Below are 23479 nucleotides of genomic sequence, written 5' to 3' on the forward strand. Positions count from 1 at the left end.
AAAAAAAATGAACATCAAATAGTAAGTTTTAGGAAAATATCATGAAAATATATAGATTTAGACTAGATCTAGATTTGATCTACATAAGCACAAACAATCATCCACTTGTAATGTTTAGTTTTTAGGCTGTTTGCTCGTTTAAATATTGTGTTTTATTGAGTCTAAGGTGAAGGTGAAATTAATTTTACATTTAAACGATTTTTTACTGTTATATTGACTACATTTTAAAATAGAATCGATACTATAATTACGATAACGTTACCCAACAAATACAATATTTTGGAAATCATAAAAAAAATCAGACACTTAAAGATATTGTATTATTATTGTTCTTGAATTAACTGGTTATAATTTAATGTGATAAAAGTAAAAAGAAAAGGTTTAATTTAAATCGATACTATTATTGATTTTGGTGTCACCATGTCTAAATTGAAGGACGTTACAAGTCATTTCAAACACTTCCGGAGTTGTCATCTGTACCCCAGCAACAACGTTCATGAGCCCTTCGTCTAAAAAAGTATTTGATGTAGATTGATATAATTATTAGATCTATATCTAGACTAGTTTCAATACTGTTATAGTTGTTTTGATTTTATCACATTTGTTTGAAATCGATCCAAATTATATAGATCTAGAGTCTAGTGTAATTTTATCTTAGTCGAGAATCTAGATCTAAAATCTAGTCAATTCTAGTAGTCTAATCGCGAAGCGGTTATCCTTTGAAAGTTTCATTAGTCGTTAGAGTTAGTGACATTACTGCTTACTTTTACTGACATTGACATTAGTTTCAAGATTCACTATTGAGGTCTATTGCCATTTGGGCTGATTGGCACAATTGCTGCTTTGCTTGTGTATTGGTCCCATTTTTGAACTGATTCAAACATTGAAACAATTTCTCTTGTCGACAAGTCTTAGAATTATAACTATGACTATGAATACTAGTCTATACTCTTGTTGTCTTATAGTATGAATAAACTCCTAAATCTGAATATTTAGAATTTAGATCTAATCTATTATTCATATTCAATAATTGATGATATTGTCTATCTTAGTCGAGAATCTAGATCTAAAATCTAGTCAATTCTAGTAGTCTAATCGCGAAGCGGTTATCCTTTGAAAGTTTCATTAGTCGTTAGAGTTAGTGACATTACTGCTTACTTTTACTGACATTGACATTAGTTTCAAGATTCACTATTGAGGTCTATTGCCATTTGGGCTGATTGGCACAATTGCTGCTTTGCTTGTGTATTGGTCCCATTTTTGAACTGATTCAAACATTGAAACAATTTCTCTTGTCGACAAGTCTTAGAATTATAACTATGACTATGAATACTAGTCTATACTCTTGTTGTCTTATAGTATGAATAAACTCCTAAATCTGAATATTTAGAATTTAGATCTAATCTATTATTCATATTCAATAATTGATGATATTGTCTATCTTAGTCGAGAATCTAGATCTAAAATCTAGTCAATTCTAGTAGTCTAATCGCGAAGCGGTTATCCTTTGAAAGTTTCATTAGTCGTTAGAGTTAGTGACATTACTGCTTACTTTTACTGACATTGACATTAGTTTCAAGATTCACTATTGAGGTCTATTGCCATTTGGGCTGATTGGCACAATTGCTGCTTTGCTTGTGTATTGGTCCCATTTTTGAACTGATTCAAACATTGAAACAATTTCTCTTGTCGACAAGTCTTAGAATTATAACTATGACTATGAATACTAGTCTATACTCTTGTTGTCTTATAGTATGAATAAACTCCTAAATCTGAATATTTAGAATTTAGATCTAATCTATTATTCATATTCAATAACTGATTGATATTGTCTATCTTAGTCGAGAATCTAGATCTAAAATCTAGTCAATTCTAGTAGTCGCGAAGCGGTTATCCTTTGAAAGTTTCATTAGTCGTTAGAGTTAGTGACATTACTGCTTACTTTTACTGACATTGACATTAGTTTCAAGATTCACTATTGAGGTCTATTGCCATTTGGGCTGATTGGCACAATTGCTGCTTTGCTTGTGTATTGGTCCCATTTTTGAACTGATTCAAACATTGAAACAATTTCTCTTGTCGACAAGTCTTAGAATTATAACTATGACTATGAATACTAGTCTATACTCTTGTTGTCTTATAGTATGAATAAACTCCTAAATCTGAATATTTAGAATTTAGATCTAATCTATTATTCATATTCAATAATTGATGATATTGTCTTCTTGTATTATCATCTAGAGTAATCTAGACACTGGTGGATGTAGAATTATCTAGACTAGCTGCTAGAAATCAATCTCTGAATCTGGCTTATGCTGCTTATCAGCTAGATTATAATATATAGAGTCACTAGATCTAGATAGTAGATTATTCTAGAAAAATATTCTAGATCTATAGCTATTCCTGGTACTTGCCATGTTGTGATTTACTGCATTGGAAAAGTTGACAGAACTATGCTTTATAAATACTTTACATTATTTTGACCCCCAACCCTCTTTTTCCAATTTCTTTTTGCACTTCTAAAGGAACAACATGCATTATAACGCTCCCCCACACATTCTTTTGGCACGAGAATTCTAGTATCATATATACCTTACATTGAAATATTTGATAGGGTTATTGTTTTTTTTTTTTTGTATTTTGAGCCCTTATTTTTAATCTTGAAATGGAACAACCCACATAATTCTCTCCCACAAGCCTCACATGAACATAATTTTGGCCAGGGAATTTTAGTATCACTCCGTTGAATTCTAATCCAAATTATAATGCTTCCCTTAAAGACATTTTTCCAGTGAATTCAAGTATTAATTCACCCACCCCTTTTTTTTTTAATGTCTTATCTTTGACTTAATTATTTTGTGTTTTCACCAATTACTTCATACCTTGTGTACTTTGTGTTTATGGTGCTAGATCTAGATCATTTTTTCAATTAAAGCTTAATAAAACCTTTACTTGACTAAATTAATGTTGCATTGGTCTTAGAGACTACACACACAACACAGGGAAAATATTTTATATATAAATTGAATTAGCTGATATCTGTGCTATGCAATGGTTGGTATATATACATGTTTATTTTGCCAGGAACACTCTTAAATCCATCAATAGAACAGGCCCGCATTACAATGCTTTCCCCACCCTAGCACAATTTTCTAGCCCTCAAATTCTACAAGAATGTCCTTTTTTTTCCTCTTTCATCTATAACAAAGGACCAGCAACCCCATATTATAGAGAATGCACAAAAACACTTCTTAGGCCCATCCGCTGTAGCCTTCCATCTCCCTGCACTATAATGCCCCTCTCACACACACACAATATTTTTAATATAATATAATGGGGTTTGTGAAGATGGGTTATTCTAAATAAAGAGCCTCTCTAGATTTATGACTGACAAAATAAAAATAATATATATGTAAAGAGTGAACAGTGAGTTGGTTACTAAATTTTGTTTTTATTATTTGCGCCTAATTATACAAATAAAAATGTATATTATTAGACGCATCATAAAACACTGACTTTGTATTAACTCCTCTAACAATGGACCTCATTCACCTATCATAAACAAACAACATTGAGCCACATGCTTCCCTATCTCTTCTATACAACTTACGACCTTATTTGCATCAACAATGATTATCACATTGTTCATTGTTTTTATCAATGGATATCACTTAACTGTTCATTTTGGTGAATGAGGTGCATTGATTATATAATAAGTAAAATGATCATTTACATTAAATGTCTGTGAGTACATTGATTTGAAATAAAATCTTTCTCAGCAAAAGAAATTTAAATTAATTAAAAAAAATTTTTTTTCCCAGAAGCTCAAACACCACTATTCATCATGAGTACTAGAGCTTTAAAATATGCCAAGCGCCTGGTGTATGTCTCACTATTTGGTGTAGGAAGCTTCTACACAGCAACTGTTATATACCCTTCTATAGCTTGCCGGTATAGAAAGGTGATTTAGATTTTTCTTTTTGGTTATGTAATAATTTAAACTATTTTGTGTTACTGAAAATTATTTTAACATGCTTTTATAAAAAATGCTTCCAGAGTCCTATTCTTATAGAGCATGATGAAATACAGCGTATGAATGCTCCTTTGCCAACCCGTGATGAGCTCATAAAGGGTATAAGATGCCAAGAAATGGATGTCTTGATCATTGGTGGTGGAGCCACTGGCCTGGGTGTCGCATTGGATGCAGCAACACGAGGTTCATTTTAGATTATTCTTTAAGTTTATTAAACATTAATAGATGAGACATGATAACATTTGCAATAGCACACAAATTAATGGCAAATTAATACACTATTATGCAATTTTTTAAAATGTTAAATAATGTGAATGCAGAGTTTCTTTAAATGGATTAAAAAAATGTTTTTGTAAAGATGTTTAAAAGAAAACAACTTTAAAATTAAATACTTAAGATTTTTTTAAGGAACCATTAACCTTATATTCAACTTACTTTTGAATCTAGTCAATTGAACTTTACATTTTTCCAACTTATTCTAACTCATTTTTGTATTTTTTACTTCTGTATTTTTTTGTGATGATAATAGTCAAGCTTTAATTGCATTAGGTGTATTGTTTCAACTTTTGTGAAAAATTGTTAACCTTATTATCATTATTATTATCTAATAAATAATTTTCCTATAGTAATGTAATAAAAATATTGTGTTAAAATTAGGACTCAAGACAGGTTTGGTGGAGAAATTTGACTTCTCCTCTGGGACCAGCAGTCGCAGCACTAAACTTATCCATGGTGGTGTAAGGTACTTACAGAAAGCTGTTTTCAATTTGGATTATGAACAGGTGATAATAACTTACACATTTAAAACAAAAATTGTATTGATTGAAGATAACAGGATTATTATTTTGAATACGGGTATGTTAATGTCATTTTTATTTTTTAAACTTGGTAGTTAATTGTGCAAATATATTATAACAAAAGACTTTTTATTTACAGTACAAAATGGTCAAGGAAGCTCTAGCAGAACGTGCCAATCTTTTAGATATAGCACCACACTTAGCTTACCCTTTGCCCATCATGTTACCAGTATACAAGTAAGCAGATTTTAATAAATGTTTTTGTTTTCTTTTATATTTCATTTCAACTTCATTAATAAGCTTATATCAACTCTGACTGTCTGGTAAAAAGTTTGTACACATTTCTTTTACCTGACAACACAAGAATCCATGGAAAAAAATGAACCAATTAGTTAATTAACTATTGGTAATTAATTATTTTGTTTGGTATCTTGAACAAAGGAAAGAAATTGTACTTGACTGAACTAGGTGGCAAAATCTGATTTAGACGTCCCCTTTTAGGTCACCATTTGAAATAAGTTTGGAACAAATAATAGGTACAATCCTCTGTATTCTTATGCTCTTCAATAGCAGAGTGGTTAGAATGTTGACTTCAGGAGGCTTGCTTAAGCCATGAGTTTGAATTCAGGTCACTCCCCTTTTTAGTTTTATGAATGCTTTTAAAAAGCAATTATAGTAAAATTCTCCCAGATATCCCTTTCTTCCCTGATTTCCCAATTGGTCCAGATAAGTGATAGTATTATAGCGTATTGAGAAAGCATTAAATCACACAGATTTATTGTTGTTGGTCTAATTCCATTACAAATTTAAATGCTCAACTGATCCCATCTAATCGATACAATATCACTTCATATAAGCTTTGGTTTTGTTTGTTTTTTAAAGTATTTTTAATGTTTTTTTTTTAGTCATTCTGGAAAGATTAAAGAAGATAAAAAAAAATGTTTGTCCAACTTCATCCACTACACTAATGAATTGCTTCAAACATAAATGGCACTGTAACCCAATAAAGGATATAAATGTAATGGAAAGAAAATATATCTAGTATGTAGTGCCTGCAGAATAGTCAGAGAGGAATAGCCAAGTTAACTTTGTCAGAATCAAAGGCTTATTTTATAAGATCTAGTACAAAGCTTATATTTCAAAGGTACTGTTATTAATAACAGCTTGATTTAATAGATCAGAAGTTTGCATTCTCATGTCTTTTTTGAAGTAACATCTGTAATATATAAGATAAGATAAAATAAGGATGAGTATGATTTAAAAGATTTGAGTAACTTTAAAACTAAATAACATCACCAGGTTTCTTGTAGTACTAGCTATAATTACTTGTAATATGGCTAATAATGTTTGGTTTGGGCTGACCAATTGGCTCAGAGTTAATCTTTTTTTTTTCTGTAAAAGCAGATTAAGCTAAACTTGATTTCAGATAACATTTTATTTACTTTGTAAACACACATGCTTGTCAATACCTAGGCACCAGAAACCCAATTCACTTTGTGGTTTGACTAAATGGCTTTTATTTTTTTATTACACAATAAAATGTTTAACCTCTTCCCCCCTTTTTTCAGCCCTAATTTTTCTTTTTTTCTTAATACTTCCAAACATCCTGATATTTTTGTTCAGGTGGTGGCAAGTTCCTTATTACTGGGCTGGTGTGAAAGCTTATGATTTTGTGGCAGGTTTTCAACTTCTTAAGCCTAGCTTCTTGCTGAGTTATAGTAAAGCTCTGGAACAATTCCCCATGTTAAACAGAGACAAACTGAAGGCAGCCTTGGTGTACTATGATGGTATGTTGAAAAGTTTGATTCTATTCTTGTTGTTAACAAATTTTGTTGGTTGAGGTCTTCACTTTTATTTCAATTTGTGAAGCAGTAATAGTTTAATGCTTATTTTTTTGTTTTGTTTTTTCAGTTTCTTACAAATACCAATTTTATAAGTAATGAGACACCCTCTTGCAAATGCATCTACTAAGTTGAAAGCATAGCAGTAAACATTTTTGTCTTTAATTACATAGGGATGTGATGTCTGAGGGCTAAAGAACTTGGCTTGCAAACTGTGGTGTCTTGGGTTTGAGCCTCAATGAAGACTGCAATTTGAACTTATGAATTTTTAGGACACCCTTGAGTCCTCCCAACTCTAAAGGGTTACCTGACATTAGTTGGGGAAAGTAAAGAAGGTTGGTTGTTGTGCTAACCACATGACAGCCTCATTAACTGTTGGCCATAGAAACAAAATGTACCTTGGCATCATCTGCCCTGTAGATCACAGGGTCTGAAAGGGATACTTAACTATTTTACTTTGATATATAGAGGTTTCTTAATTTCTTTCTGTCATTTTTTTAATACTTAGAGTACTTAGAAGCTTGCTCTTTGTGGAAAACATTAACCGTTGTTGCCATAACTTTTGTAGCCTGAAATCAGATGTTTTAAATCAGAGCTACCTTACTATATTTGACATCTATGTATAGGTGGCTGAGTTGTAAAGCACTTGGCTGACAGATCTCGAGTTCGAATCCTAGTGAAGATTGGAATTTTTAAAGACATCCCAGGATCTACCCATTTCCATTGTGCAACTTGTATACGTTGGGTAACTACTTAACCATTGGCCATAGGAACTGATGAGCTTTTACCCCCTCCTTCTCTTTCAGCCCCTCAACCCGCTTGCATGAAAGGGTTGCCTTTACTTTTTTAAAAATTTATTTTTACAATATGGCAATGAAACCTTTGCAGCTACCTTTTGGGTTTGAAGCTTTTGATTTGAAAATAATTATATTTTATAAAGGACAAGGGTGCAAAATAATTTTCTTTCTTAACAGAGGCTCAAACAATATAGTTAAATTTATTTCACAGGTATGCATGATGATGCCAGAATGGCTATTTCGCTTGCTCTGACTGCCATTAGACATGGGGCCTACTGCCTCAATTATACTGAATGTAAGGAGCTCATCAAAACATGTGAGAATGGAGTAGAAAAGATTTCTGGGGCACGTGTACGAAACACACTGACAGGTACTTCTGGTTGAAGTTTAAACAAAGTTTTGGTTTTTAGACAATCTATAGGGAACACAGGAAACTAGATAATTACATATGGTGATGAGGGATCTTGTAAATTTCACTTCTATTAGTACTTTAAAAATAAAACAATTAGATTACATAAATGAATTAGAATGCTAATTTACAAATTAGACTTTTTCTTCACAGTTTTGTTGAAAATGTTGTTTTTTTAATCCATTTTTTAATGCTCATATAAAGCTAGCCACTCTTTGTGATATCTAGATCTAAATAGTTTGTTGAATATTTCATCATTGTAGTCAGTTGAGATAGTTGGCACTTGGGGCTTTCTTAAAATTAAATATTTTATTCCATTAAGCAATGCTAGTGATTGTAGCTTAAAAAAACAAAAAGTACCAGATTTATCAACCCTCTTTAGAGAAATGATAATATAATTCTGAAAACAATCACAATGTATTGATAACATTTTTGTTTTGTTTTGGTCAGGTGAAGAATATTGTATCAAAGCTAAATGTGTAATCAATGCCACTGGTCCTTACACTGATTGTATACGATGCATGGGAGATAGCAAAACCAAGAAGATCTGCCAGCCCAGTTCTGGTGTGCACATTGTCCTCCCAGACTACTACAGTCCTGCCTCCATGGGACTACTGGATCCCTCTACTTCTGATGGTCGGGTCATTTTTTTCCTACCATGGCAAAATGTCACAGTGGCAGGTAAGATTTGAGTCTAGTGTTATTGTAGTTCCTGAGTTTCAGAGACTCAAAGAGAACATGTGACACTATGCTGCTTGTCATTTTACAGGCACAACTGATAATCCTTGTGAAATCTCAGACAACCCCACTCCCTCAGAGAAAGAAATACAGTTTATTTTGAACGAAATCAGAAACTATATCAGTCCTGATGTTGAAGGTATTTATTCTTTTGTTACATTGCCCTAAAGCTAATAAAATAAGAGTTAACAATTTTGCATGTATTTATGTCTTCACTAAATCATTCTCATTTTTATTCTCCGCAGTTCGCCGTGGTGATGTTCTCTCTGCTTGGAGTGGTATCAGACCTCTTGTTAGTGACCCTAATAAATCTGATACACAATCTATAGCCAGAAATCATATCATAGAAGTTTCCAAAAATAAACTCATAACAATTGCAGGTAAGAGTTGTTTTAGGATACAAATGCAAATTAAATATTTTTATGTATTATATTTATTTAAAATATTGGAGGGGAATGGGCCAGATAGTCAGTGTTATCAGCTTAAAATATTATCATGTTGCAAAAATTGATATATTATGTTTTAAATGATAATTTGCTTTATTAATTTTTGCTGTGCTATCTGAGGAGGAAACTTTTTATGAGCTGAAAGTTTTGTTGCTAATTAAATGTATTTATAAAGAAGGCTGTTTGATTAGTTACTTATGAATTTATGTCTATAAGTATTACATATTTTTATTTGAAATAAAATAAAATTTAAAATTTTGGTAGAGGACCGTAAAAAAGAGACATTGCCTAAGCACTGTAATGCTAGTTCTTACCCTTAGTAAAGTTAAAATGGTTATTTACATAGTTAAAAAAGAAACTTAGAATGAATTGTTGAATGTCTACCATCCCCTTGCATCCTTCCCTTTGAATGTTTATTGAGAAAAAAAAGGCTAAACAGTGCTATCATTTCATTTTCACTTAGGTGGCAAATGGACAACATATCGAAGGATGGCAGAAGAAACTGTTGACAAAGCTATTGAGGTGTGTAAATTAACTCCACAAGGACAGTGTAGAACAAAAGGATTGCTGCTAGATGGTGCTCATGGATGGTCGCCCACTTTGTTCATTCGCTTAGTTCAAGACTATGGACTAGAAAATGCTGTAAGGAATTATTTTATTTAGTTCATTAAGTGTAATTCCTCAGTAATAAATCTGAAGACAAATGTCTCATGTTAATGTAACATTAAAATAATTTGGTCACATTCTCAACATTTCCCTTCTTTTATATAACGTGCATTGATTTGGATTTTTCTATTTATTCGTTTCTTCCCCGTGTGGGGAGGAAGAGGAGACTGTTGTTTCGTATTCCTTGACTGCCTTAGCCTTCTGAATTCTGTCTGGGAAGCCAGGCGTCTTGACCTTTAAGTTGTTATTTGTGCAGTACGAACAACAGCATGGTTTTGGTCCAGTGGTTTTGAAGGAGAGGATTTGGACATCTCAAGCTCTCACTCAAATGAATTTTAATGGCAATAAATTATTCCTTCTATTTATACATTTGTAGTTCCTAGTTGTATAAAGTAGCGCTGACCTACAAAACTAACATTTATACCTTATATTTATAAATTTTTATTTTCTTTTTTTGCACAAGACACAAAACCAACAAAACTATAAAAGTCTTCAAAAATCAGATTATATAAATATTTATTTTGTATTTGAAGTAACACTTTAAAAAAAAATTTTTTTTTTTAATTCTGCCGTAATTATTTTATTTCACACAATTTTTTAACACATGCCGATTTATAATCTGTTTTTTTTTCTGTTTGTTAAAATGTTGACTTGTTATATAAAATTTGTTGCAAATTGAATGTACTACAAGATAATTTATATTTCTTTGTTGTAAATAATCACTGGAATAAAAATAAGGTAATTACAGAGATGGAAAAAAAAAATTTGATTTCTTTTAAAAATTCACTTGCGCGAGAAAAAATGAATATATTCCAACAGTTCTTATTAATTATTATTATAAAAAATGGTAAACTATATCCAAATATCTACAGAAATAGCATGACACTGTCAAACTCGATCAATAGTGATCCTTTTAGGCACAGTCTCATTTTTAAAAAAGTGTGCCCCCTTTCGATTACTAAGATCTAGTAGTGTTTTTTAGACTCGCTTGAATCTGAAGGTTGAAAATTGCTTTCAGGGCTTCCGGGACAACTTTCTAATTAACTCTTAGAGCCTGATTAGCAGTGAAAGGGTAAGGTGGCCTAGAGCCAGATGAAGAACAAGAAGGCTTGTCAGCCTTGCTGCAGACAAACGAAAAAGTCTCTAGTCCCTTAATATTTAGAATAATAACACAGCTTAGATCCACAATGTTTTAGAAAGAAAAAACTAACGCTCTAGCATTCCCATAAACCATTCAAGTGATTAAAAACGTGAGTTAGAAAAGGGAGTAAACAGGGAAAGGTTGATCTGACGCTGATAGCATCATTTCGGCATCGCAGTTCGAGAGACTGTACGCTGACAGCATCATTGCCTCTTCAAGTGTTAGACTATTACAAATTGTTCTTCCTTTGATTTTATTTTAGGTAGCCCAACACTTGGCCAATACATATGGTGATAAAGCATGCAAAGTGGCCTCATTGTCAACCATGACTGGGAAAAGATGGCCAGTGGTAGGCAAACGCATCCATGATGAGTATCCTTACATTGAGGCTGAGGTTAGTTTTTAATTTATATCAACAGCTGCTGGTACTTTCTTTGTAGATTTAGAGCAGAGCTGCACAACTATAGTTTTTTTTTTGTCTTTTAAGTAATGTCCTGAAGGACACCTTTAGAACAATAGCATTACAATGTCAAGTCTAATAAATTTTAAAAACGTTTTTAAAAAGTGTTTTTTTCTGTTGATATATAGTTTAGTGCCAAACTGTCAGTTAATATTAGTTCCTTCCAAGATTTAAGCATTCATTGTCTCCACATCATTTACCTAGTAAAGCATTTATCTCTTCTTTATTGCTAAAATACAATCCTTACCCCTGTAAAGATGAGACTTCTTTCAAGATGGTCTATTCACAACTAATTTAATGATATACAGACCTGCCTACCGTTACGCAAAATGCGTATTCGTTACGCAAAATCTCCCAAAAATGACCGTCAGTACGCAAATACGCATTGAACCCGTCACGTTACGCATTTCGTATTTTTTTTTTTTCCTCTCTTGACTAGCTTACGAGCGGTCACGGAGGTCACGCTAAGCCGTCCTGTTGGGGGGGTGGGGTGGGAACAGAAAAAGGTGGGGGAACACATTGTGTCCAGATCTATACGTTGATTGGTTCTTAAAAGCAATTAGGTTTAGTCTAGAAATGAAGAACGCGAGAGTGAGGGAGTGGCCGGTTGATACCGTCAGTTATCTGATACACCAACGTGACTTTTTTTTTTTTTGTAAGTTCATTAGTAGAAATTAATTATGTTGAATCCCTGATTCCCGTATTCATTTGTATAGAAAAAAAAATATCGAAGTGCTACCAATTCAAAACACATTGAGTGACATTGTAGATATCTAGTCTAGATCTAGAATCTAGATAACATTATTAACATGTTATACAGGAATAGATCTAGCTAGAGTCTAGCTAGTCATGTGCTTACGTTATGTCATGATTCTCTACATTACTCTACAATCTAGATCCAATTTAGTTGTAGTATGATTTAGATTTACTAGATCTAGATCGATAACTATACTACCGTCTAGTCTAGATCTAGACTAGATTCTTAGTCTTAGTATAGGATAGGATAGATCAAGAATTAAAGTAGGCCTACGAAAGTTTGGAGTAGACCTACGTTTGTAGCGGATCCACGGCATCGGTAACACTCTGGAGCCCAGATCTAGAGTAGATTATATTCATTATATAGACATAGATCCAGATCTAGTCTAGATATCATCTCTATTGTCGTATTGATCTAGATTTAGATTATAGATCTAATCATGACATCTAGATCTAATATATATATATATATATGACAAAATAGTGGATCGCGTAAGTGTTACGCATTCTGGTGCCAAAATACGCATTTTGACCATCAGCGTTACGCATTTGGACTTTTTTTGGTAGGCAGGTCTGGATATATCATTCATTTGTCTAAAATATTTTTTTAAATACTATTGCTCTCTCACATTTTGAGAAGTTTTCTGTGTATGTATGTGTCCAGGTTTCACTGGCATACAATACTTATTCTTCTTATTGTTCTTCTAATGTTTATCTTTATACTTCTTCTGCTTCTCTAACTTTTCAGCATGGCACCTTATGCAATGTAGATATTCTTTCTTTGATTTCTATGAGCATTTCATTATTTTAATGTACACGAGATTCCTAATGTTGAAATTGGTTACAGTCCTCCAGATTCTTGAGTATGTATCTCAGTATCCTCCACTGTCAGTGTGTACATATCTCATGATCCTCTTTCTACGGTTGTAAATAACATACAAGACAAAGTCTCCTTGCCAGAGGTCTTCTTTATTTTGGACATTTCTTGAATGCTCCTAGGTATTTGTTTTAACCCTTTAACTGTCTGCTATTGTTTAGGTGAAGTATGCTGTTAGGGAGTATGCCTGTCGAGCCATTGACATTGTTGCCCGGCGGACAAGACTGTCTTTCATCAATGTACATGCTGCCCAAGAAGCTCTTCCCAGAATAATTGACATCATGGCAGAGGAGCTCAAGTGGGATGAAAAAACAAAGAAGGTAATGTATCCCCTAGACATTAGTTCTATTGCCAATTTCACTTTTGTGTGTACAAAATGATACGTAGGATCTTCCTCTCTTTACTGAATCCTAAACATTGAAAGTCCTCAACTGCCATTTCAACCAATAGAGATATTGAAGTCAAGTAGAATTGGATGGGCTGTGGGATGATCAACAAAATCTTAGTCTGCCATAACCTAGTTGTGTGGTGTGAGATTTTGTATTTTTTTTTTTTACAGGTGTTATACTTTTGAATGAAATTAAATTATTTTAATCAAATATGTTCAGTTGGATTAAAAGACAATCTAGCACAAAAGAAATAGTGTGACGTAGTGGGAGGACTATGGAAATGGTAGAAGCCTAAAGTGTGACCTCAAAATACATTTTTCTCAACAATGCAATAATTGTAATACTTCCTACTATATTTTAAAATTTTCTGTTGCCTCTTGTGTTGTATTACAAGTACTAAGTGTTTTTTAAATGTTATGTTTTTTCTCGAGTTAAAATGGAATACACAAGAACTTTCATTTTTGTTTTAGAATTATTTTTAGAATAAATTGCATTGTTTACATTTTTTATTCATTATCTACAATTAAACTGCATAAAAATGCATTAATTGTTTTTGTGTCAGGATGACTTGTATTTTTTCAAAGTTTAAGAATAGTCTCTTTATTTTGATCTCACTGAGAGCAGTGTTTGCAATGAGGCATGCTGGTGGTTAAATATTTGCAATCTGGTGTTTCAGTGTGAGTTAAGTGAAGCAGAAGCCTTTCTGTGTAGTCAAATGGGCAAATCAATTTTAAATAATTACCGTTGCCCTACTTGCCCTGGCTTGTCGTGTGATGACAATTGCCCTAACACTTGTGATGCAAGGTGTAACAAGCCCTGTCAATTCAAATCACAGTGTGGGGACAATGACAGTCGTACTCAGAAGCCTTGCAAGCTTCCTTTTATTAAACAATAGTGGTAAAGTTTTGGACAACCCATTTGTTTTGTTTTATATTTTTGTTGTTCATTCTGATACGTTTATTGTTAAGTTGGCATTCATTTTTTTTTCCATTGAATGAACTCTTTTAAACTTAATTGGCATAAATTTTTTTTCTTTTAGATAAGTGTCTTTTATTAAACTAAATGAAATCCTTTCAAAATAGTCTAATTTGAGTTAGTCATTAAAGTTTCTCTACTGCTTACTATTGAAATGTAATCTTACTTGCGGTTAGGATGTTTTGTCTTTTCTTTGTGTGGTCAATAGCTAATGAAGGTGTTAATGTATGTTCGTTGGTCTGTAGCTCCATATATTTAGTCCAACTTAACCATTATGGGCGTATTATTTTCTTAATGCATAACTTGAATAAAATATGAACAAACTTCTTTTTAAACAAAAATGAACATAACTTTGATAGACCCTAAATACAGCTTTTGACTTCAATGTAGATGTCTGTAGAAACACTAATGAAAAAGTAAATCTCTTGAAGACTTGAAACTCACTTTAGTCTACACGTCTGTCACTCCCCTATTTATCATCTCCACTGCAACTCTTTGGTTACATCAGAATCTATTCAGCCTATACCAACAAATTATCTGCCTTAATTTTAACCCTGGGGGTTACATCAGAAACATGCACTCCATTTCAAAGGGTATCATGTGATCATCACATCAGATCACTGTTCTTACTTTCTCCAACAGATGTCAGTAAACTGGGGGTACTTAACACAGAAATCGTGAATGATTAAAGAAAAAAACTGACAGAAAATAAATAGAATCTGCCAGGATTATGCATTTGAGAAATTATGTGCTCTTTACTTTTTAGTATTCCCAACCAAGTATGCTAGTGTCTCATTGTCCATTTTTCTTGTTAATGCCAGTCATGATGAGAGTCTAAGCAAGTGAAGAACTTGTTTTGTAGACATTTTTTACGTTAAAAATCTAAAATGCATTTATTTACTGTTCAGTTCATTTGTGTTAGTTCAAAGTTTTGTGAATTTGTACAATGACACACTAGTTTGTCTTTCCTGTGTATTGTTTTAAACAATGAAAGAATAAATCAACAGCTCCAAATAATCAACTATTATTATTTTTTTTATAAATCTTTATTATAAACTAAATGATTTTTTTTTAGTAAACATATCTTGTCATAATTTAACATAACTTGCTCTATTTGGACATTTTTGTTATGAAATATACACATTTGCAAAGTTAAAACACTCTAAAACAAGCTACTGTTAAAATATATACTTGATATGTTAGTGTCAGCAAAGCTATTGATCATTTATTTTTGTATCTCTTGTACCAGTCTGAGCTGGCTCATGCAGAGCGTTACTTAAGGACAGAGATGGGTCTTGATATCAAAAAAGCTACAGAGAAAGATGTGCCATTAAACTTTACCAAAGATGAGATTAACAATTATGTCAGGAGGTTCAAGTCTTTAGATGTAGAGAACAAAGGTTATATATCTATCAATGATCTCAGGAGGTACTTTAAGGTATGCTGCATGCACACAGTTTTACCATTAGTACTAAGTTTATAAAAAATAAATAGTAATTAATTGTTAGTGAAACAAATAGCAATCTTCATAGTTTTACCATTAGTACTAAGTTTTTATAAAGTAAATAGTAATTACTTGTTAATGAAACAAATAGCAATTTTCATCATCATGCTTGGGAAGCCTAAATCCTTTCTTGTAAAAGTCCTGGACAAAACCCTTTGACTTGTACGCAATGCAATGCATTTACAGGTCAAGAGCATGTAGCTTCCCAGGCGTGTTCAAAAGGAATTCACTAAGCCTGGGACAGGAAACAAAAATAAAATAACAAGCACATTTTCCTCTTCTTTTCCACAGTGGGGGCACAGTGAGTTATGCCCATTTCTCCACTGTGCTTTAATAGCATGTTCAGGCCTTGGCAGCCTTCACCTTTGGGAGGCCTAGTCATGGCGTCTCAACACTCAAACCATTTTCCATTTACATCAAGCAATACTATGTAGAGACTGTTTATGTGGCACTGACCAGTGTGATAATTGCATTTGTGAAGACTATTGTGACCGTAGTGACATGTAAATGTAGTCCAGTGATGACATACTGACAAAGACTAGTTGCTTATCAAGATTATTGATATGAAGCATTTCTGGTTTAGGTTTTCATATGACTGAGTTTAGACATGTATTTGTGTGTGTGTGTGTGTATTAACTCTGAATTGCTCCATCCTGTCCAGAATATTGGAGAGAAGATTCAAGAAGAGCAGCTCCATGATATACTGACTGAAGTAGATCTCAACAGGAATGCTCAAGTAGATATTGGCGAGTTTCTTCAGGTAATTATTTCCTTACAGTTACTTGCTGCTTGACAAAGTACTAATGGATCATCATTGAAATGTATAATCTGGGAAGTTCTTTCAGTTTAACATGCTAAGAGTTGTGGGTATTGTATTAGGTTTGTTTTGTAGTTGTAGATGGTTGTTGGTTATAAAGACCACGGTAGAGTCAGTAATTGATGTTATCACCTTGAAGTCGTAATACCAACTAAATAATATTAACGAAAGCCAAACCCCACTATCTGTGATGTCACTAAATGTGACATTCATTGTCTGTCAATTATGATGCGTAGCTACTCTAAATGCCTATCAGTATATTTGAAGTCAGACATGAACTAAACTTCTATGTGAACGAAGTGAATAGAGTAAGATGTTTTAAAAAATCAAACTAGCAATGTATTTTAATATTCTATTCTATTCCCCAGTTAATGAGTGCAATAGAACATGGAACTGTTGTCAACTCCAGGTTTGCTAAAGCCTTGGAAGACAATGAAAGAAAGACCAAGAAGATTTCTGTGGAAAGAAGTGGCGGTGGTGTCTAGGAACCATTCCATCTTGAAAGCCTTTAGAAGACACTCCTTTCCGACCATGCCCACTCCTGTGAGACTCTACAAGTCAACTTAGTAGATCTATTCTCTCTTCTGTTTCTTGATATTATTTTGTCCCTTTTTGTATTCATATAGATGCTGGAATTGGCATTACCATTAATTTATTTGAACTTATGTTTAGTAATTCTATCATATGCTTGGTAGCTGATCTTTGTTTGTGAAAAGGGTTACTATTTACTTGAGTATATATATAACCGAAAGTGTAGTATTTGTAGCTTTAGACTATTTGTTTGTTTCGTGAGTTTAAAAAGTGTGTATATTGTCTAATCAAGTTTGCTATATGTAATGTCTGAAACTCCATGAATTCATCTGTTGAAGTGCTATCCCACATGTTCCTGCAATGTAGCTTGCTCTTCTCCACAATCCTAATGTACCTTCTGGAGATTTTGTTTCTCTTCACTTGGAAGGTAATTGTTGTAGCTTTTTTGATATCACATTAATAGATTTATGAATGTTATCTGGTCATGTATTCATATATTACTTGGCCAAGGGGGGACAATAAGCAAAAGTCTAACAATGTTTTTGATATGAATGTTTACTTGCTATAGATATTTATATATATTTATTTATGTATTGATATAACATCTATGGGTTACTAGATTTAAATTTCATATAAATATAGATATACATATTGTATACTTCAAAGATATTAAATTGAGTATACTACCCTCAAGTGTTGGTACACTGCTATTTAAGTTTTATTTTGAGTTGAATTACTGCCATCAAATTCTATTCTTCATATGATTTCATAATATATTTATTTTGTTATGATTGTCTTTGACTTTTCTATGTTATTTTAATGAGTGAAGACTCAGAATCTCATTCAGTGCGAGACACCAATGAGTTGTAGTTCTTGGAGCTTTTTTATTTATTCTTTCCCTTTGTTTTATTTAGGTTGGTTTTATTTTTTTGTCTTATACTTGTTTTATTTTGTTCTTTGGTTAAATACCATGTGATGAGATTTTCTTGTAAATTACATTAAACTTGAGTATCTATTTACATTTTCTATATCATTAATTTCAATTTCTGTTTTAATGATGTATTGCATCATTTAATGGATATATTTTCTAAATTTACAAATATTTTTTGTAAGCAACATCTTTTGTTTTCTCCACTATGTTTTAAAATTAAGTAAGGTAAAGAAATACAAATTTAGCTTTTGTGCTCTGAAATAAATTATAAATAAATTAAATCATTGTAATAAAATCCTTTATGCTATGCATGATGCTGATATTCTAAATAACTCTAATAACATCACAGGGTATACATTCCAGTAGTATTAATTGTCAAAATTTATTTTTTTAATTTCATTTTGTTTTTTATTTTTATACCTGCATTGAATCTTTCATTGTTTAAATCAACCATTTTTGTTTTTGACTAGATCTATCTATAGGAAAAAACAAATTGAACTAGTAGTTGTGAATATAAATCACTCTGACAAGCAAGATTTCTCATGTGGCAATGTGAGGAATAAAGTAGTAAAATTGTAAAATACCCTTTCAGACTAAGTGATTTACAGGGGCAAATGTTAAGCTCATCTGTTTCTATGGCTGAAGGTTAACAAGCGTGTCATGTGGCTAGTACACCAACCAACCTCCTTTTTCTTACTTGCTCTAATCTCAGGTTTGTGACTTTGAACAGACTTGAATATGTCTCAGCGTCTAAGTAAAAATTAATTGTGATAGGTAGTAGCTCTGATCACTCCACACATCCATGTTTACCACAAAGACATCTGTCCTGTGGACCAATAAATTTCAATGAACTTGTCCTCTAGTGATTGTAAGTAAACACTTTTTTTAGGAATGTTTTCATGTCTGGCTGAAAAGTGAAGATCCTTGGAAATTTTATTTGGACATTCCTGCTTAGTATTTTTAACATTAGTAATTAAATTGAATGAAACCTATTTATTTATGTTAGTTTTATATGCACAAATTAGCTTCTGTTTTTTTTTTTTATATTCTGGGGGGAAAGGGGGGGGGGAGAATTAAAGCTGAATTTAAAGTATTGAAGTATAAATAGAAAAGAAAAGATTTTGTACAACTTTGTTCTCTCATACCTCCTTCCACACACACCCCCCCCCCCCCCCCCAAAAAAAAAGATGTGTATGATACTGTGCTAATAGTCATCTTTTTTGTTTGTCTACTTTTCATAGCTTTTCACTAGTTACCAACTTCTATTATGCAATGACTCATTTATTATAATGAGCTAGAGTATTTTAGCTTAATATGTTGGGGCACCACTAATAATATATTGACCGGTTCCTCCATTCCTCTTTTTTTTTTGGGCCAGCCATTGACCAACAGATAAAAATGTGACTAAAACAAAACCTACTGTAGTTTTAGTTTAATCTCTATGTTCTTCATTAGTTAAAACATCTTGTCAATCATGTTACATACAGTCTTGAATCAAATTTGACTTAGATTTAGAATGTCTATAATTGTAGATACATATACAGAACTCTCTCTCTATATAAAACATGGACTTGATCCAAGTTTGTTAATGTTTTATATGTCCCTCATGCAAAAAGAAATGTGTAAATAATAAACAATATGTAAATTAAGTGTGCCCTTGTACTGCATACTCCTGTGTTGTGTGCTACACTCTGTCTATGCCACACTTGAGGCCATTGCTTTGACACCAGTTCCTTTGTTCTGTTATACTCACTGTTGCAATATTTGTGTAATGTCTTTTCAAATACTTAATCTATGTTGCTGTGGGTTTTTTTTTCTGTTGATATTTTTCAAAATATATGCTAATAGTATATAAACTGTTGTTACCTTCAGGACAAATATGTATTGTCTATTGTGGTTGGCTGGCTGTTCATGTGGTATGCTGTTTGGCTGTTTTAATGGTCCAGCACTCATACCCTGCCTGCTGCCATCATCATGTGGGAGGTTTGGACAAGGAAGTAAATTATCTTCCTCTCTGAAGGAACATACGAAAATGTCAGACATTTGACCAACATTTTTACAATTTAGTGATAGAAACTTAAACTCTTTCCATAAGTTTGAGCAAGTCTAAAATTTTCAGCACTAGCTTTCTCCATAGTTTACATATTGTCTACTAAGCGCCAGATTGGCCCCTCCTTCCATAATGTGTAAGCAGTCCCTTTTGTTTCATTGTTGAACATTCAAGTCTTTACTGACAAAAATCACATGAACTAAAATTTCCAAATAGTTTTCCACTGCTCTGAGACTCCTGGCTTAGAAATTCAAAACCCTTTTTACTTTTGGACATCATACACTTAGTACTTGATCATGTTACCTATGCTAGGACAAATTTGTACAAATACTCCTTCTTCCCTAGTACTATTAGAGCATGGAATGGGTTGCCTGAGCTAGCCAGGAAAACCAGTGACTTGGCAGAATTTAAGTCATTGGTTAATATGCATGACTAAATGCATGACGCGTAGGACGTAATCATCTTCTTTTTTGAAGTAACGTCTGTATTATATAAGATAAGATAAGGTGACTTATTATTTTTTTTTGTAATGTGTGCAAAATAATATTTGAAGATAAGAAACACAAAAAATGAATATCTAAAAAATAGTATGGTAAAATTTTCTCAGGAAATTTGGCAACAATGATCTCTGAAGGGACCATATACCGTATTCTCATGCATATACCCTGCATGTGCGTATAACCCACACAAATATTACAAAATAAGTAAAAATAAAATTTTATGTGCACATTTTGACATTACTGGTATCATCAAATTAGTAAATTAGTTTACTTACTTGCTTACTTCTCACAATTGATTACTGGTATATTAAAGATTCTCTGCAGCATGGGCACTATTTGTTTTCTTGAGGTTTATAATGAAATGTTCATAAAGCTTTTCAATGTAAATTTCACAATCACACAGTGAACTATAGGAGCTACAAAGTCCCACTGGTATGTCCATAATTTTCCTTCACCTTGTCATATTCCTCTAAATCTTTCTTAGAAAAGTTGATACAAGCTTGCAGTGCCTTTCCCTGTAACAATGTATAAAGATGACTTCCCCACTGAGTTTTAGGTATTTCTGTAGCTTGAGCATGCACTTCAAATCTCGCCAAATATGCATCCATTTGATCCACGTTCTCATTGAAAGGTGGCTACTTTGGTTTCCATACAGGTTTTATATGCTCTTTGAGTTCTCCTTTCGTTTCTCTCAGCTCCAACTCTGACTCTCAATTTGTGTATTTCTACATCAGCTTTTTTCTCTTTAGCTCTTGCTTCTGCCTCTTTAGCTCTCTCCACCGCCTCTCTTTCTTAAGCTCTTTCCACCGCCTTTCTTTCTTTAGCTCTTTCTTCTGCCTCTTTCTGCCTATTGTCTTCGAAGACTAAGTCAAGTAACTAGATAAACAAGCCTCCAAATATGTCACAGCTTTCCTATTATATTTATAATTATAACTCGTTAGAATCTACCTTAGGTCTCGATACGTCTAGGTGTCCCTGGTTCAGTTCTAGTTAACGAAATAAAACAATTAAACCACTAGATCAAACACATAAACTTTAATCAGCTTTACTGCATATCACACACGCTGGTCTCTCTCTCACAACACACTTCCGGTCATTCGCGCAGATTGTAAAAATAGATTATACATACATACACACATTCATCCGTGACACTATGTTTATGAAGAAAATAAATTTTGAAACCTTGCACCTTTGTTACCCTTTACAGCTTCCATTCGTTTTTAAAACTTGTTAAATCCACAGTTTATATGCATGAAAATACGGTACTCATAGATGATAGTGTAGTTTGTAAATGGAGATACTAGTTTATTGGCTGTATACAGGAAAAAAAAGCCCATTTCTTGTAAGAGTTTATGTTGGAATACAAATCAGATTTGTCAGGTAATCTTGAAGCAGACCAAATATGTTTGTTGAACTCTGTACATAAAATATTTTAGATATCTCATATGTTGTGCCATGCCTCTGACCTTTTTTACACATACACTAAAACAAATAAACATAAAATAGGTGGACCTACCAGTTTGTTAGGTGTAATAATGTTTTGAATATTATGGGTGAATATTTTCCATTCCTTTTATGGAATTTCTGTTCTATTCAGTGTACAGAAAAAGCATTGATAGCTAAGTATTTTAAAAAGCATACCATAATTTATCCACTTTTTATCACTGCACTTAATTTATAAGCTCTTCTGCTTGTAGGATGTAGTTAGTATTTAGTTGGCAGCAGTGATTTTCCATATAGTTTTGTTAACATTGCCACATGTGTCATTCTCAACAGTTTTCCTTATCCTAACATTTTTCTTATTGTTCCATTCTATCACTCTCCCATTTCTCCGTATTGTTTTCTTGCCTTTTTCTCTTTGACAATATTTGATTTCTTGAAGAGCTGGAAATGGATCATAAAATTATAAAAATTGTAACCGCTTTTTTTTTTTGTTTACTGTCCTGATGTTTCAGGGAAAAATTTTCTTCATTTCTAATTAAAATTGTACATAGAGCCTTTTAGAATATTTTTATTGCTGTAGAGATCTTGAATTTATTTATATAGACTTAAATATTTTGTGTTTGAGGAGTATTGGTTCTGTGTTAATTTTTGTTGGCGACAGTAATAATTTTGTCTAAAGTACATGCTTGTATAGGTTTCTGTAACACTAGTGACTGAAGAGGACTGTTTGCTAGTGTGAGCTATATCAATGCAATGTTTTATTTATTTTTTTTTTAGTCTAACAAGAAAAATAGTTTTGTAACCCAAGCACAAAGATGTCACTTGTGTCTGCTAGGCTTGTGTGAGGCTACAATTAAAATATATATATTACAAATGTTTCTGAATGTCTGTGGTTCTCAATTATGCCTTAGTACAAATGTTCTTTGAAGCATATCATGTGATTGGTTTGGTATGTTTTGGAAGTCACAATAAATCAAAAGATACTGTACAATGTTTGTGTGTCTATATATATATATATATATTTTTTTTTTTTTTTTGACAGCTACTTTTATCACAGGTAGACATTAAAGTTCCCAAATCTCTGTATGATCCTTTATGTCTAGTAGTCAGTAGCCTTTTTTTTTTAAAAAAAAAAAGACTTTTACATGTCAGCCATTTTTTGTTTCTTAATAGCATCTGGATGGTGAAGTTAAAGTAATATAAGCCTACACCCAAGTGTTATGATACAATGTTTTAAAGGCACAACATGGCCTACATTGTGCCAAAAAAACAAAATATTAACTATTAACTTTGAAAAGTTTCAGCCCTATTCTAAAGAACTCTTCACCATACTAGCGCCCCTCACCACCATGGCCAGTGGCACACGCTCCAAAGCGGA

General features: G+C 32.6%; 1 protein-coding gene across 3 annotated transcripts; it reads left to right on the forward strand.

Moving 5' to 3' along the window:
• Nucleotides 1–361: 361 nt before the first annotated feature.
• LOC106057278 (glycerol-3-phosphate dehydrogenase, mitochondrial-like) lies at nt 362–23092 on the forward strand. Of its 3 annotated transcripts, none has more exons than XM_056014473.1 (16): nt 362–517; nt 3822–3961; nt 4057–4216; nt 4691–4815; nt 4970–5067; nt 6454–6617; nt 7680–7838; nt 8328–8558; nt 8647–8754; nt 8861–8995; nt 9525–9703; nt 11131–11262; nt 13123–13281; nt 15575–15763; nt 16491–16589; nt 17015–23092. In XM_056014473.1, exons 2-16 carry the CDS (start codon nt 3845–3847, stop codon nt 17129–17131), a joined length of 2172 nt encoding a protein of 723 aa, XP_055870448.1. In that variant the 5' UTR covers nt 362–517; nt 3822–3844; the 3' UTR covers nt 17132–23092. The 3 variants fall into 3 exon arrangements, with proteins under 3 accessions (XP_055870448.1, XP_055870450.1, XP_055870449.1); XM_056014474.1 differs by having other exon boundaries at nt 383–526; nt 17015–17865; XM_056014475.1 differs by lacking the exons at nt 16491–16589; nt 17015–23092 and adding an exon at nt 14027–14247 and having other exon boundaries at nt 15575–15714.
• Nucleotides 23093–23479: the final 387 nt, after the last annotated feature.

This window comes from Biomphalaria glabrata, chromosome 16 (assembly GCF_947242115.1).
Source record: "Biomphalaria glabrata chromosome 16, xgBioGlab47.1, whole genome shotgun sequence".
NCBI classification, from domain to species: domain Eukaryota; kingdom Metazoa; phylum Mollusca; class Gastropoda; family Planorbidae; genus Biomphalaria; species Biomphalaria glabrata.